Source organism: Lampetra planeri, chromosome 41 (assembly GCF_965212315.1).
Source record: "Lampetra planeri chromosome 41, kcLamPlan1.2.h2, whole genome shotgun sequence".
Taxonomy (NCBI): Eukaryota; Metazoa; Chordata; class Hyperoartia; order Petromyzontiformes; family Petromyzontidae; genus Lampetra; species Lampetra planeri.
In genome coordinates, this window is record NC_136147.1 from 10,587,055 (window position 1) to 10,603,905 (window position 16,851).

General features: G+C 48.6%; 1 protein-coding gene across 2 annotated transcripts in view; it reads right to left on the reverse strand.

Annotated features, from left to right (window-relative positions):
- Nucleotides 1-16,851, reverse strand: part of LOC144732209 (mitochondrial intermediate peptidase-like) — a 53,840-nt gene that overhangs the window by 14,369 nt on the left and 22,620 nt on the right. For both annotated transcript variants that reach the window (XM_078613602.1, XM_078613601.1), the window contains exons 11-12: nt 12,901-13,054; nt 11,889-11,966 (exon numbers count right to left, since the gene is read on the reverse strand). In XM_078613602.1, the coding sequence (XP_078469728.1) occupies nt 11,889-11,966; nt 12,901-13,054 (232 nt within the window). The remainder of the gene's footprint in view (nt 1-11,888; nt 11,967-12,900; nt 13,055-16,851) is intronic.

The window sequence follows — 16,851 nt, forward strand, 5'->3', positions numbered from 1 at the left end:
CAGATAGAAGGGTAAAGAATCAATTATCATATTTTTACTGGCAAATGAGGTTCCCATATTGTCCAGTTCGTGTATCATTGGTAGGGGCTTTACAGCAGCAAGGGCAGCTTCTGACATACCGTTGTCTCGTGTGTAGAGCTCTGAGTAGTATTCTACCCACCTGGCCATTTGCTCTTGTTTATCAGTGATGATGGCCCCTGTGCTGGATTTAAGGGGGGCAGTCCTCCTGATGTTTGGACCAAAGGCTGTCTTGATGCCTTCATACATGGCATGGATATTACCAGTCTCAGAGACGAGTTGGATCCTACTGCTGTGGTTCAGCCAATAGTTGTTGGCGCAGCGTCTGGCGGTCGTTTGAGCTGCACTGCGGGCAGCTTTCAGAGCCCTTAATGATCCTGTACTTGGGACTTGCTTGTACTTCAGGAGCACCATTCGCTTGGCTTGGAGGATGGGTTCCAATATAGCCAGGTGTTCCTCAAACCAGTCTGTATTCCGCCTTGTCTGCTTACCGAAGGTATTGATGGCTGCATTGAAGATGCGTCTCTGATGTACGCCCACTTTGTCTCCACGCTTCATCTGGTGTGTCGTGTAGGGACTGCTCAAGGCTGTGTTGGAATGACTAAGTGAGCTCTGGGAGGGAGGTCTTGGCAGAGTTGATGCGTAGGTCGCGCTTTTGTTTGAGGCGGTGTATCTTTTTTGGGCGTAGTCTGACCTTGCTGGATAATAGCGAGTGATCGGTGTCACAAACTGCACTGTGGTAGCTGCGTGTGATGAGTACTGAGTTGAGGAGGGCTCGTCAGGTGATGACGAGGTCCAGTTGGTGCCAATTAAGAGACCTTAGATGTCTCCATGATATTTTATGGCATGGTTTGTGAGAAAGAATGAGTTTGTGATACAGATATCGTGGTATGAACAAAGCTCCAGTAGCCTTTGGCCACTGGCATTCATCTTTCCAATGCCATGATAGCCAAGGCATGCGGGCCACGCGTCGTGGTCAGCCCCGACCCTTGCATTGAAGTCTCCCAACAGAAATATGTGCTCAGAGCTGGGGATTTTGCGAACAATATTGTGAAGCTCTTCATAGATCTGGTCAAGAATCTCCAGAGGTAAGTAAAGTGTTGGGGTGTAGACACTCAGGATGTTTACATGGCCAGAAGCAGTGAGCAGTCTCATGAGCAGAATCCGCTCGGAGCCTGCAGTCGGTGGTTCTATCATGCCAAGGAGTGTGTTTTTGACGGTGAACCCAACACCGTGTTGCCTTAGTTCGTTCTGCTGTTTTCCTTGCCAGTAGAAAGTGTAGTCACTCTCTCGTAGAGAGCCACTGCCAGCAAGCCGGGTCTCCTGCAGTACTGCAATATCCACATGGGAGTCTCGCCAGCTCCCTGTTGATAACTGCAATCTTGCGGATGTCCTCAATCTGCAGTAGATCTTCGGAGAGTCCAGAACACATTGTACGTTGTTGTGTCTATGCCTTTTTTTTTAATTAAGAACAATTCAAAAAAAAAATTAATCTATATATATATACCTTTTTTTAATTAATTAATGAAAACAACTCACTTCTCCTCACAAGAACACCAGGAATCCATGAAACATGGAGGGCGGTTAAAATGTTGAGAGTTCGGTCACAAAGAGGTCATGGACATCCAGATGGACAAAAGATGTATGGACTAGCCTCCCAAGACATCTGGAGATATACAGATAAGGGCAGAATAAATAACGGTTGAAACTTCGCGATTTCTTAACGTTTTCCTTACCGAAAAGTAGAAACTTAACAAAGATAATTAACCAACAAACAATAATATTTTTTCTATTATTATATGTTTCCTACCTACACGACCTTCCAAAAAAAAAAAAATAAAGAGTACGAATTCCAGAAAGCTTAAGTGGAAACATAATAACGCTTAACCTCAGGACATTAAAATATAACTCAGAATAAACACCAATCTCTGGAGAACTAAACTTGGCGAAGCCAAATAATAATGTGACGAGAATCATTACGAATATTCATTAAACATAGACGAATGATTACCACGATACTAAGACCGAAGGAACTCATAAAATATAATTAAAGAATAAATGTAACACACAGGACCACATAAATGTATTACAAACATCTCCTCAGCCACCTTTGTCTTCCAGCAGGGCCTGACAAGCAAAGAGGGAGTAAAAAGGTCACAAGGGGCGGGGGGGGGTTTGTGCTGACATGGTTTGTTTTCTCTCGCAAGAGATGCGGAGAGAGGGAGGGTGCTCGCGTGTTTGAGTTAAGCACGGCCGCCTTTGTCTCCCCGCAGCACAAACAGATGGCCCATGAATGCTTGGAGGGTTAGGAAGGTCGCGAGGAGTGATTGCGAGGGTGTCTGCTTATTCTCGCTCTGTTTTAGGTTGTTTTCTCTCGCAAAAGAGAGAAGAGGGTGATCACGTTTTGAGCACAAACAGCAAGATTTGCACACGCAAGCAAATAATATTCCACACCCCTCCTCCCAGAAGGGTCACACAACTGTGTCTTCACTAATAAACACACGAAACACACGGACGAGATGTGTTCAACCCACAGAAAGATATATGACGGCCTTCAAACAACTCGGGAAGATTGAGTGGATATTCTCAATATAAGCCGGGGAAAAATCCATTCAACTCAGATCATCCGGGCCATGGGCCCCAACACAGATCGCCAGGGCTCTGAGCCCCATCTCGTCGCCAGGGCTTCGACTCCACCACAGATCGTCAAGAAGTTTTCGTCATCCAGCATGACGAGAATCGCGAGGTAGCGACGTGCTGCTACAAGCCGAGGTCTGCACCACCTGAGAAGAATCGCTACCCTGAGTCGCCGAGCTGCGAGTGAAGCCAACAAAGACGCCAACGTCCACCCTGCCACGAACGAAGCATCGCTCCTCGTCAGAGTGACGACCAGCAAACAGCCCGCAGGAAAGGCGGAGATCGCTGAACGAGCGACACCGTGCGCCACCTTGCGCCACCTTGCGCCACCGTGCGCCACCTTGCGCCACCTTGCGCCACCTTGCGCCACCGTGCGCCAAGCGAGCGCCAAGCGAGCGCCACCGCGCGCCACCGAGCGACAACGAGCGACACCCAGATCGACCCGCATCAACCAAAACCGACTCGTCATCCCGCCGTGGAGAAAAAGAGTCAAAGTCTTCTGCACGAGCGCCGCCGCTCACCTCATCGCGGAGAAAGTGTCAGCTGCAACTCGCACAGACGGCAGAGAGGTTGTATCGCTCCCCACATACAGACTCAAGGAAACACAGAGAAAATCTTGTCAAACCAGTTTCCTTTGTCATAGAGCCTCGCCGAAGAATTAATTAAAACAGAGCCAGATTAGCTCTCCCGCAACACGCCCTCACCCACCATTGACTCCAACATTCCGTTAAAAGAATATTATACTTACCGATGAATCTATTGACATATACTTTCGCCTCGGGGATACAATAAGTGCTTTTATTAACGCAAAACGAAATGTGTCATGCTTGTTTCAAACTCGGCCAGTCGCCGATGGTGATCGATACAAAAACGAACTAATGAGATGCCTGGTGGAGAGGTAGAGGTTACGATTGCATAGGAATTTTAGTTATCCATATTAGTCGAATGCCCAATATCGAAAATGCATAAGAGTTTTGAGTTATTCAATTTAGTAAATGCATAAGTGTTTATTCATTCATTTTTAGTCAATGCTTAACCTCGTAATTGCATAAGAATTTTAGTTATTCATATTAATCGAATGCATAGTATCGCAATGCATAAGAGTTGGTTATTCATGAATTATTGACGCATGTTTGACCTGCATGATAGAATGTCACATGCTTGTTAGAATAAAATTGCTTAACACCAACTGTTCGAGTGCTTCTTTCCAAGTCCATGCAAAACTGTCTTATTCATAAGAGCTGTATCCTGATGAGATCTGAACTGGTGACCTTAAATATCATAACACACACTAGGATAATCGGTAAACGTTTAATCGATGATAATCGTGTTATCCTGATTGACAACTCTGGATAAACGAAGCTGAGCCTAATTATCACAACTGCACACATTAACATCGTCGCAAGCATCCGCATAAATTACTACGATTATCTCAGCGATTATCATAATTTATGCATATCATTACACGCATCATCATAATTTATGCATATTAATACACACATTAACATAATTACTGCGATTTGCACATTTTTCGGAAAATTATTAAATTTTATTATTTTTATCAAAATTTCATAACCCGACACATACAACATAATGGGTGGCTCGCCCGGGATCTCTCACAGACAGTGTTTTGCATGGATGATGGAATGAATCAATACGTGTTAACCAGAATATCGGGATCAAACATTGCATTTTGATTGTAAACGGGCGTAAAACAAAAAAAACGCCCTCTAAGGTTAAAACCCAGAATAGCAGGTTGAAACAGAGACAGTGGAATTAAGATAATATCGTATCAAACCGATTGCATCCTGTGATAAATGGTGTTAGAGGTACACACTCTGAATCGGAAAATTACAGAATAGCTCGAGTCAAACTGACCACACTCTGTGAGATAATTGTTTTCTAAGTACTCTGAAAAGGAATGTCAAAGTAACTTCCGCCATACCTAAGATGTTAGGATTAAGAATAATTTTTGAGTGGGTTACGGGATACGGGGAGCTCGTATTAAAACGTACCGACCAATCTGTTACAAAGCAGTACAGTCAGAGAGACATATGGGAAGGGAGCTGTATCGATAACACGAACACACCTCGGGGGAAACTAATTGACTGGATAAAATGTAACAAAGGCGAACACGATGCAAAAACTACAGGAAAGGCAGGACAGGACTCATTCCTTTTCACACAGGCATACAGACAGGGATTGTGGAATGAAGGAAAATTCGGAAAGGAAACAGGAGAGAAATCGTCTCTAATAAACGAGGAAAAATGTCCTCACACCATCGTAAGGGAGGAGAAATCAGGGCTCGCGACACCAGCGAAACTCACAGACGTGGATCCACAGAATAAATATGGAAGTAACATTAAATCACACTCTTGGGTACGTGGACAGAGTCCAGGGACTAATCGCAAAAAAATTATGGATATCGAACAAAAAATCCTTGACAAACAGAAACCCTCACAATTCGAGAGAAGGGATGGAGAGATACATATGCAAACAAAAACATGTGAGATTGACAACTTCACAGATAGAGGGAAGCAAAATGTTAAAGTAAAGTCGACAGGACGTGCTCCACTAAGGGCAGAGGCAAAAACTGAAGGGAAATGGCAACACGAGCGACACGGCATTGGGCGCGCACACAGAAAATGCACACCGATTAATCACGCCCGACACAGAACAGATAAAAGTGACAGATTGCCTGATGATAACTTGTTTGATGATGACGCTGACGGCGATCAACTTTCGGAATACTTATTCAACAGTAAAACCCTTAAATTGATGGACAAGGCTCTAGTCAGAATTCCCGATTTTGACCCCCACAATAAGACTATGGATATCCACACACATATCGCAACAGTGGAAGAGGAGGCAATGATTAGAGGGTTGATGAGACGGGATGAAAAAGCGAGTTTGTTGAAACGAAGCTTAAATAAAGATTCTATCCCATGGGTAAAGTCACTACCACACAAGGTTAGAAATGATTTTAAACAACTGAGCCTGGCAGTGATTCGGAAGTTTGGAGAATATTCGACACTCACTGAAGGGTTTTATGCTGTAAAATCGATGACCCAGGGCATGGACCAAGATCCACGTGACTACCTCGTACAATTTAAAAGAGCGTATTACGCAGGCGATGTGAATCAATACCACGAAGGAGATAAAATGTTCAAAATTATGTTTTTTGAATCCTTGAGCCCAGAGATTACAGAAAGGGTGAGAATGGTTTTGAATCCAGAAACCGCATCCTTACGCCGCATAGAGAGCAAGGCGTACATGGCATGGTTATACAGAGCTAAGAATCAGAATGCGGATCCAGAACACAGGGAGAGGGATAAGGAACCCAGCCTCTCAGAGAGGAATAAAAATCACCGAGCAGTCCGACAATGCAGGACGGAGCAAACACGCACGCACACATGGCAAAATAACCCAGAGAGAGGTTGGCACGAGAATGAGAGCGGCACAAAGCCGAACATTCAGAGGAATCGCAGGAGGGGGAGGTTCAGAACAGAACCATACCAACACCCCATGCCACGACACACACGAGGCCAAAGTTGCACACTAAGATGGCGAGATAACCATCCAGCGGGAAGGTACACAGACTGCGGAGGTATGGATGCGAACATGCAGGAGAATCGTAGGAGGGAGAGGTTCAGAGCAGAACCATATCAACACCCCATCCCACGACACACGCAAGGTTCAAATTACGCACAGAGATGGCAAGATAACCACATAGCAGGAAGGTGTTACACAGACCGCGGAGGTATGGATGCGAACATTCAGGAGAATCGCAGGATGGGAGGTCAAACACAATCGATCCAATTCCGACCAATTCCTCCACCGGCTATACCAGGAGGGAATAGAGGAATAACACAGAATGCGGTCCAAAGACATGATGAACTACCCACAGTGAGCGCGAGCGAGCGGCCAACACGCGCCCCACCCGCCGAGGTGTTAAACCCTGAGCTCAATGGGAATACAGGCAGGCTACAAGTGACAGGGCGGGCAAAAACGTGGACAGTGCTTCCGTAAATGACGCGCGGATCGAATACAAGGACAGGGTTGCATTGAAGCGTGATCGGACAGTACAAAAACAGACAGCAGGGACACACGCTGAGGAGCGCAGGCGTGAGCCTTTGAATGGAAAATATCCAAGGGAAACCAAAATTTATGTGGATCGGAGTGCTAAAATGGAGACGAATGTCCATGACGTATCGGGAATGGTGTTGAAATCCAACACACTCGTAAAAACAAAGAGGGCAACATTACGAGGGACAGAATTAAATCGACACACTGACTCGGCAAATGTGCATGTAATCGCAGAGAGAGCGAATGCCAGTGATGACGGAGTACAGAAGTTGGTTGTGTGCGCGAATTCTGATTATGTGCAGCACAATTTTACACCACACACTCCCACGACGCGAGAGAGTGAGAGAGGAAATTACAAAAACGAACCCGAAAACCGTGATCGAATTATCAAAGTGATAAGTGGTAAACCAGGCAACATGAGGAAGGTAACGCATAAATGCGTTCGAAACCGCTACCTAGCGTTTCCCAGGATTTAACAAAAACAAAGATGAAGTTCGTCGAAGTTATGATGTATGAGAACCATGTAACTGGTGATATCGATGTTAAAGTTTTGTTGTATTTTCCTTGCTGATTTCAAATGTAACCTTGTTAAGATTGTGATACATATGCGCGCGCTTTGAAAGGAATGCGTTATGAATTAGTACCGATGTTTAACGTTGTGTTTTATTTCTTTTGCTTATTTCAAATGTAACCATGTTACGATTGTGATACATATGCGCGCGTCGTAAGAAATAACCGCCGAGAGTGAGGGCGGCTTATAGATTCATAACACAAAAAAAAGGGCATTTACTTGGTTTGAAAATTCGCCAGTGGCCAAATCGACCCCTGATAATTTTCAAACGGGCGGATTGTTGTGTCTATGCCTTTTTTTTTTAATTAAGAACAATTAAAAAAAAATTAATCTATATATATACCTTTTTTTAATTAATTAATGAAAACAACTCACTTCTCCTCACAAGAACACCAGGAATCCATGAAACATGGAGGGCGGTTAAAATGTTGAGAGTTCGGTCACAAAGAGGTCATGGACATCCAGATGGACAAAAGATGTATGGACTAGCCTCCCAAGACATCTGGAGATATACAGATAAGGGCAGAATAAATAACGGTTGAAACTTCGCGTTTTCTTAACGTTTTCCTTACCGAAAAGTAGAAACTTAACAAAGATAATTAACCAACAAACAATAATATTTTTTCTATTATTATATGTTTCCTACCTACACGACCTTCCAAAAAAAAAAAAAACTAAAGAGTACGAATTCCAGAAAGCTTAAGTGGAAACATAATAACGCTTAACCTCAGGACATTAAAATATAACTCAGAATAAACACCAATCTCTGGAGAACTAAACTTGGCGAAGCCAAATAATAATGTGACGAGAATCATTACGAATATTCATTAAACATAGACGAATGATTACCACGATACTAAGACCGAAGGAACTCATAAAATATAATTAAAGAATAAATGTAACACACAGGACCACATAAATGTATTACAAACATCTCCTCAGCCACCTTTGTCTTCCAGCAGGGCCTGACAAGCAAAGAGGGAGTAAAAAGGTCACAAGGGGCGGGGGGGGGTTTGTGCTGACATGGTTTGTTTTCTCTCGCAAGAGATGCGGAGAGAGGGAGGGTGCTCGCGTGTTTGAGTTAAGCACGGCCGCCTTTGTCTCCCCGCAGCACAAACAGATGGCCCATGAATGCTTGGAGGGTTAGGAAGGTCGCGAGGAGTGATTGCGAGGGTGTCTGCTTATTCTCGCTCTGTTTTAGGTTGTTTTCTCTCGCAAAAGAGAGAAGAGGGTGATCACGTTTTGAGCACAAACAGCAAGATTTGCACACGCAAGCAAATAATATTCCACACCCCTCCTCCCAGAAGGGTCACACAACTGTGTCTTCACTAATAAACACACGAAACACACGGACGAGATGTGTTCAACCCACAGAAAGATATATGACGGCCTTCAAACAACTCGGGAAGATTGAGTGGATATTCTCAATATAAGCCGGGGAAAAATCCATTCAACTCAGATCATCCGGGCCACGGGCCCCAACACAGATCGCCAGGGCTCTGAGCCCCATCTCGTCGCCAGGGCTTCAACTCCACCACAGATCGTCAAGAAGTTTTCGTCATCCAGCATGACGAGAATCGCAAGGTAGCGACGTGCTGCTACAAGCCGAGGTCTGCACCACCTGAGAAGAATCGCTACCCTGAGTCGCCGAGCTGCGAGTGAAGCCAACAAAGACGCCAACGTCCACCCTGCCACGAACGAAGCATCGCTCCTCGTCAGAGTGACGACCAGCAAACAGCCCGCAGGAAAGGCGGAGATCGCTGAACGAGCGACACCGTGCGCCACCTTGCGCCACCTTGCGCCACCGTGCGCCACCTTGCGCCACCTTGCGCCACCTTGCACCACCGTGCGCCACCTTGCGCCAAGCGAGCGCCAAGCGAGCGCCACCGCGCGCCACCGAGCGACAACGAGCGACACCCAGATCGACCCGCATCAACCAAAACCGACTCGTCATCCCGCCGTGGAGAAAAAGAGTCAAAGTCTTCTGCACGAGCGCCGCCGCTCACCTCATCGCGGAGAAAGTGTCAGCTGCAACTCGCACAGACGGCAGAGAGGTTGTATCGCTCCCCACATACAGACTCAAGGAAACACAGAGAAAATCTTGTCAAACCAGTTTCCTTTGTCATAGAGCCTCGCCGAAGAATTAATTAAAACAGAGCCAGATTAGCTCTCCCGCAACACGCCCTCACCCACCATTGACTCCAACATTCCGTTAAAAGAATATTATACTTACCGATGAATCTATTGACATATACTTTCGCCTCGGGGATACAATAAGTGCTTTTATTAACGCAAAACGAAATGTGTCATGCTTGTTTCAAACTCGGCCAGTCGCCGATGGTGATCGATACAAAAACGAACTAATGAGATGCCTGGTGGAGAGGTAGAGGTTACGATTGCATAGGAATTTTAGTTATCCATATTAGTCGAATGCCCAATATCGAAAATGCATAAGAGTTTTGAGTTATTCAATTTAGTAAATGCATAAGTGTTTATTCATTCATTTTTAGTCAATGCTTAACCTCGTAATTGCATAAGAATTTTAGTTATTCATATTAATCGAATGCATAGTATCGCAATGCATAAGAGTTGGTTATTCATGAATTATTGACGCATGTTTGACCTGCATGATAGAATGTCACATGCTTGTTAGAATAAAATTGCTTAACACCAACTGTTCGAGTGCTTCTTTCCAAGTCCATGCAAAACTGTCTTATTCATAAGAGCTGTATCCTGATGAGATCTGAACTGGTGACCTTAAATATCATAACACACACTAGGATAATCGGTAAACGTTTAATCGATGATAATCGTGTTATCCTGATTGACAACTCTGGATAAACGAAGCTGAGCCTAATTATCACAACTGCACACATTAACATCGTCGCAAGCATCCGCATAAATTACTACGATTATCTCAGCGATTATCATAATTTATGCATATCATTACACGCATCATCATAATTTATGCATATTAATACACACATTAACATAATTACTGCGATTTGCGCATTTTTCGGAAAATTATTAAATTTTATTATTTTTATCAAATTTCATAACCCGACACATACAACAACGTACATTGCAGCTTGCAAAATGAAGGGCTGGAACCTTCTTTCGTTTTGTTTTGCCTGGTGCAGGTGTTGCAGCCCACTTGTCTGGTGATGAACCATAAGCTCCAAGCACCCATTGGAGCAGGTGAGCCATGGCGGGAAAGCACCTTATTGGCCGGGGGCTGCCCAGCTTGAGGTGGGCGATGGCAACCCGTGGCGCCCATTTTTTACGCCAATCTAAAATGAGCTTATAACCTGTGACTGCTGCCATCCGTGTTTTTTGGCCACACTTAGGTGGCTGAGGAGTGTCCCCTCCCCATTTTTGCACCTCTTGTTGGCGCAAAGCCCAGGCAGGTTATTCTGGAAATCCTGGGTTGCCCATGTGTCAGGATCCCCCCCTCGGCCTTGCTGGTGATGTCCAAAGGAGTGCGTAGCGTGACGTTTGGTACCAGTTTGGCTGCACGGGCTGCCGGGAATGTGCCGCAGTGCATCACAAAACCGCCTGAGGGGCCCCACTCCTGATTTTCTGTAGGGGTTTACTCCCTTAGCCATTGACTCTCCTGAGACACTCACAAGGCAATCAGAAAACCGCGTAACCCTGGGAGGGGCCCTTACTAGGTACTGACGGCCGGGCCAGCTGTGCCTGGGACTTGCGTAAGGCAGGGTCGTCACGCCCTGAGGTAGTTTATCACAAACTACCCGCTACCACAACTACTGGTTGGGAAAGGGAAGCACAGGTACAGGCACCACTATAAACATCCAATCCCGAAAGGGAGAGGTATCTGGGCCGGCCGAGAAACTCCAAGGACCGGCTAGAAAGTTCCACGAGAGGGCGTGGCCAGAGGCGGAGCCTAGCCACGCCTGCGGCAATATAAGCGGAGGCGGAGAAGGAATCGGGGTCGGTGTGGGGAGTCTTGGGTCCGGACTGAGTCGCTGCTCGCCGTCATCTCTCTCCGTCGTTCGGCCACGTGGCGGATCTCCTGCGGAGCTCCACCGCCCTCCCCGGCATGCCGCCAGTCAGCGGCGAGACCGGGAGCGGACAGGCGTAACCCGCCGTGTGATCAACCGTGTGTGTAGTCTGTAGAACGTAATAGCTAAGTGTGTACTTGGAGAGGAAGCCGATACCGTTGGCCTGTGCTGTGCCCGAATAAAGAAAAGTACCCTCTACACGACGTGTCGCGGAAGTCGCTCATTACACTAGGTAAGGCCCACTGAGCAATACAGCTATTTTTCAGAATCGACCTTGCCACAAATGATAGCTCAACAAAGTGGCTCACCAGCCAAAATACTCTTGAAATGCACGTTTCTAAATGTGGAAGAAAAACCGGAGAACCGGAGAAAATTCTACGTGACCAAGGGGAGAACATGCAAACTCCAAATATACAGGTGTCGGGTTTGGGATTGAATCCACAACCTCCTGCATACCAGGCGAGGGAGTTAATATCTCGGCACCGCGGCACCCATGCTTTTAGTGGAGCGTAGGCATTCTGCTCACCGGGTAGCAATGTTTGCTTCTTTAGTACCTGCTGAGGCTTTCCTGGGCGGCTGAAGAAATCGCAGTAAATGTATCCCAGTAGCCCCTCCGTTTCATGCACGACTGCCTGTGCCAGGACCGAGATGAGCAAGTGATGAACACGAGTTATTACAGAAACACATGCTACTCAACCGTCACAGCAGTCCTGCTCCCAGAGAAGTCCCTGTCATTCGCTTTCAGATATGGATATGTTTTCATTCCGTGGCTTTATACCACACATCACCATCGATTGATGCAACCAAGCAGAGCCATACATATGCACATTTAGAATTTTTAAGGTTCCATGTTCATTCTCTGAGATTCATCAAGACTGGCAGAAGAACAATAATAATCTGTGCATGTTTATGGAGCTTGCTTAAATGCCTTAGCACAGGGGTCGGCAACCTGCAGCTCTGGAGCTGCATGCGGCTCTATAAGGACTATATATCTATTAAGGACCGCCGTCTCCTATTCACATACATAATTTTAAAAAAATGGCTCTTATTGTCATTTTAGTTCCCAACCCCTGCCTTAGCAACTCAAAGCTCCTTGCACCATATCTTATCTCAACACATTCGAAGGGCACCCCCAGTGGCAGCTGTCCCTGTGTGGTACAAGGTAACTCAGCACCTGCCTGCAAGTGGGCACCAATCTGACATTGGGGTGGCAATGATTGCTGCCGTGCGTAACCCCAATTGAGTGATTTAGATGTGAGAAGTGCATCGTTTATTATTATAAATGCTGCCATTAGTAGCTACACAGGTAAACAAATGCAATTTACACCTTGGAACCTTTCCACCGGATTCACAATGCACATTCAACACATACCAACGAGCCAGATTGAGACAACACACACACATTGTTACATCACAGCATCTCCCCATTCTGGTGAACACTGGGGGTCCCCACTCGTTTCCACGCTTAACCCTCAGCTAGCGGCGGGAGCTCCACAAATGCATGGCGGGGCCAGTCTCTCCGCAGCACTGTTATTATTGTTGTTGTGCACGCACGGCTCCACTCACCAGCTTGCGCACATCCTCGCTCCACAGCTCCCCACTGTTGGGCTGCTCCGCGTAGAGAGACACGCCAAAGAGCTGCGTGAAGAGCTGATTTAGACCCTCCATGCAGGCACCCAACGAGAAGAACGGGCTGTAGAGGCTCGGCTCTATGTTGTACCTGCGCCAGATGTGAACAGCGCCAATGAGAGTACATGTAGAGTCGTCACCGTAGTGTTAGCGGCTCAATGGACAACTACTCACCACGCCGCACGTATTTATTATTATTCTTATGTGTGTGACTAGATATGGTGCCCACTGTGTAAATGTATAGTACTGTGTAAGTTGTGTTTGTACACACGCGTGTCGTAACGTGTTTGCAATGTATGCGTGAATCGCCCTTGCAACTGAGACATTCTGTCTTGAGTGACGATCACCCGGGTTACTTATTTGAATAAATAAGGAAACGTACTCAGACATCACATCTCAAAGCAGTTAACTCATCTTATATCTGTAGTGAGTCCAACTGAGTCGCAGACGTTCTTTAGAGGCAACATATTTATTATACAAACACGTAATACACAAAGGGGTAACTGCCCCTCTACCAGATACAGCCTAGGGTGGTGATCACCCAGCTAACTACACTATACGGAGGAGTTACAGCTAAGAAGAGTCGGACCTTCACTCGGGTCCTGGCCACGTGTTGATGCCTTGTAGAGCTTCCAGCTTGTAGACGTCGAGCTTCCAGCTTATAGAACGAAGCGACCCCGATCCCTCTCAGGGACCCACCTTATATCCTCCTGGGTCGGGGCTGGCTCCGCCCAGGCCACGCCCGTCTTCTCGACCGTTCTAGCTCCCTCTTGATCCCTCTCTCGAGAGCTCTCCCCGGACACATGATCATCCCCTAGCCAATAAAGTGCCATGGCCTGGGGTAACCCTGTCCCTGGGCTAACACTCTCCCGCTCCCCCTTGTGGGAGCCCGCACTACACGCTATGCGTGGTGCCCGCGCTACCCCAGCGCTCACCAAGCCCCGCTAGGGCTGGTACTACACCCATCTACGTGGTGTATGCGATGACGGTGCATCGCACGCCGTGCTATAGTAAAGCCGGCATCACGCAGCAACCCACCCAGTGCTGTCCGCGATGTAGGAATATCACATGCCATGACCCTCCCGGGCTGGCACCATACAGTGACATCCCCAATGTCACTACATCACCCCCCCCCCCCCCCCCTTCATAGCATCCAGCCGTCCCGGCTGTCAACTCCCCCTCCAAACGAACAAATTATTGAAAAGCAAAAAAATAAAACAGTGTGCCTCAACTATAACAATAACAGCAATACATTACACTATGCACAAATGTACAAAACCCACAGGGAGAAGGGTGTAACCCAGCGAACCCATAACAAGACAACAACAACAAAAAAGTGCGTGAACCACGGGATCCCCTCCTCCACCACACCTCCCACCTTCACCGTATAATGACGCTCGTGAGCTCAACAATGGCCAGGATCAGCCAATGACCGTCACGACTCAACGAGCGCGACAAGCAACTGACAGCGTGGGAGCGTGTGTGCAAGGGGATCACGAAAAACGAGTCTTTGAGCGAGTCCGTGATGCCGGGCCCCCAGGGGAGGTGGGCTCGCTCACCCTGGAGGTCCCGGGGGGAATGTGCAATTGTTCCGCCGAACCCGGCTCACACACGAAGAGCAGTAGGCTGGGCCGAAGGGTCCTCCGTGCCCGAAACTCGCAGAGCCGCCACGAAAGTCAATCCGCGACTGACCTTGTTGGAAGGTCCCAAAACAATCCCGTTCTCCGTAGCCGCAAAATCGACCGGCTTCCTCAAGCGGAGGGGGACTAACATCTGTGCGCCGGGAGGGATTCTCACCGTTCGGCGCGCGAGCGCCTGCACCGTAGCGTTGGCCGTACACAAACGGGTGGGGGAAGGCAAAAATGGCATACAACAGCCGGAAGGCAATTCCAAACAGCCACGGTCAATGCGGATTTTCAGAGGCATCCTACCAAGAAAATCAGTTCCAAGTAAACATGGAACAGCCAGGGATGTGGAGACAAGAATATGTCCCAACAATTTAACATCAGCGATGCGTACCTCGGTCGTTATCCGACCGATAATACCCAATGAGCCGCCTTTAGTGGCGAAACACGGTGCATCAACAGGGTCTAGAACCCGAGATGATAGTTGCCGATGCACCCGTGTCGACTAGCATCCTTATTTCCACACCCTCGATAAACCCAAGCACGGCAGATGAACCCGCGGCTGCAGCTCCACCCGATGGCCCAGCTCCGACCACTGATCCGGTCGGAGCTGGCGAACCTTACGATCACACGTAGGACTCCCCCATACCGAAGCGAGACCAGGACGCGAACCAAAACGCCTAGATGGGTGAGGTGAGGCCAGGGGTCGAGTGTAGAGTGCGTCGCGGCTCCCCTTAGGCTGTAGGGAAGTGTAGGATGGCGGCGATGCTGGGAGGTGCCGTCATGATACGCGGCAGCCCAATGACACGTGCTCCGGCAGGCCGCAATTGTAGCAGGTGACACGGCCGCCTCCGGAACGAGACGACAACCTTGGCCGCCGCTGCTCGTCCGTCGCGCCCCATCATCACGCCGGTCGCCTCCACCCCGAGTCGACGTGCATGCCGAAAGGGGCTCCTCTCCATCAGGTGGCCCCGGCTCCGTGTGGGACATGGCACACGTCACCAGCACCCTGTCCCGTTGTAGAAGTTGCTGGGCTTGAATGCACTTAACGACCTTGAGAGACGAGACGTCATCATCTTCGGCTGGAAGAATGGTGTGGAGGGATTTCACCACGGCAAGCAGTCTCTCGAGGACCAACGCGTCGATCCCATCATGGTCCATTATGGGGAAGGCGGCTTTCGCCAGCGCCAAAAGTGCACTATGACTCGGTCTCCCCCTTCCGCCGCGTGGCGAATTTGTGGCGCGTGTTCGCCGGAGGCTCGTAGATGGACGCCATCTGGTCAAAAGCCTGCGTGAGGGTGGACCTCTCCAGCGGCGGGATGGCGAGGAACGCCGCAAGGGCATCGTCGTCGAGGGCGGCAGGCAACGCCCGCAGCGCCTCCGCCTCCGTCCATCCCGCCAAGTCGGCGTTCGTGAGGAACCGCCACCTGAAGGCCACCCAGTCGCCACTGGTAGCCGACGGCGCATCTTCAATTTTGGCGGGCTGTGCACTCTGCGCCGGCGACAAAATGGCGGCCGAAAGCGTGGGCTACGCCACCGAGTTTCCCGCCTGCTGCAGAATGGCAGCGGAGTCGTCGTCCCTGAGCGGCATCGCCACTCCCTCCTTCACCGGCAAGACCGTGGGACTGATCTCCGTGAGGAGCAAAGCCGCAGCGTGGAGGAGCTCCGCGAGGCGACCGTTCGCCTCTCGGAGGGTCGCCTCTGCCGACGGCGAAGCATCGAGTGCTCGGACGGTGCTCTGCTCTGCTGGCAGCATCTCCCCCGCATCTTCTGAAGCTTTAGGCGGCACGAGGTCCTCGTCCTTGCTGTCCGACGTCCTGGTACATGGTCTGCGACATTTAGACATAGTCTACTGCTAGCTGTATAGACTAGCGTGTTGGCCACTTCCGACACCATTTGTAGTGAGTCCAACTGAGTCGCAGACGTTGTTCTTTAGAGGCAACACATTTGTTATACCAACACGTCATACACAAAGGGGTAACTGCCCCTCTACCAGATACAGCCTAGGGTGGTAACCACCCAGCTAACTACACTATATGGAGGAGTTACAGCTACGAAGGGTCGGACCCTCAATCGGGTCTCGGCCACGTATTGATGCCTTGTAGAGCTTCCAGCTTGGAGAACGAAGCGACCCCGGTCCCTCTCAGGGACCCACCTTATATCCTCCCGGGTCGGGGCTGGCGTTCTCGCTCCCTCTCGATCCCTCTCGAGAGCTCACCCCGGACACGTAATCACCCCCTAGCCCCCCCACCTGGGGCCCTCT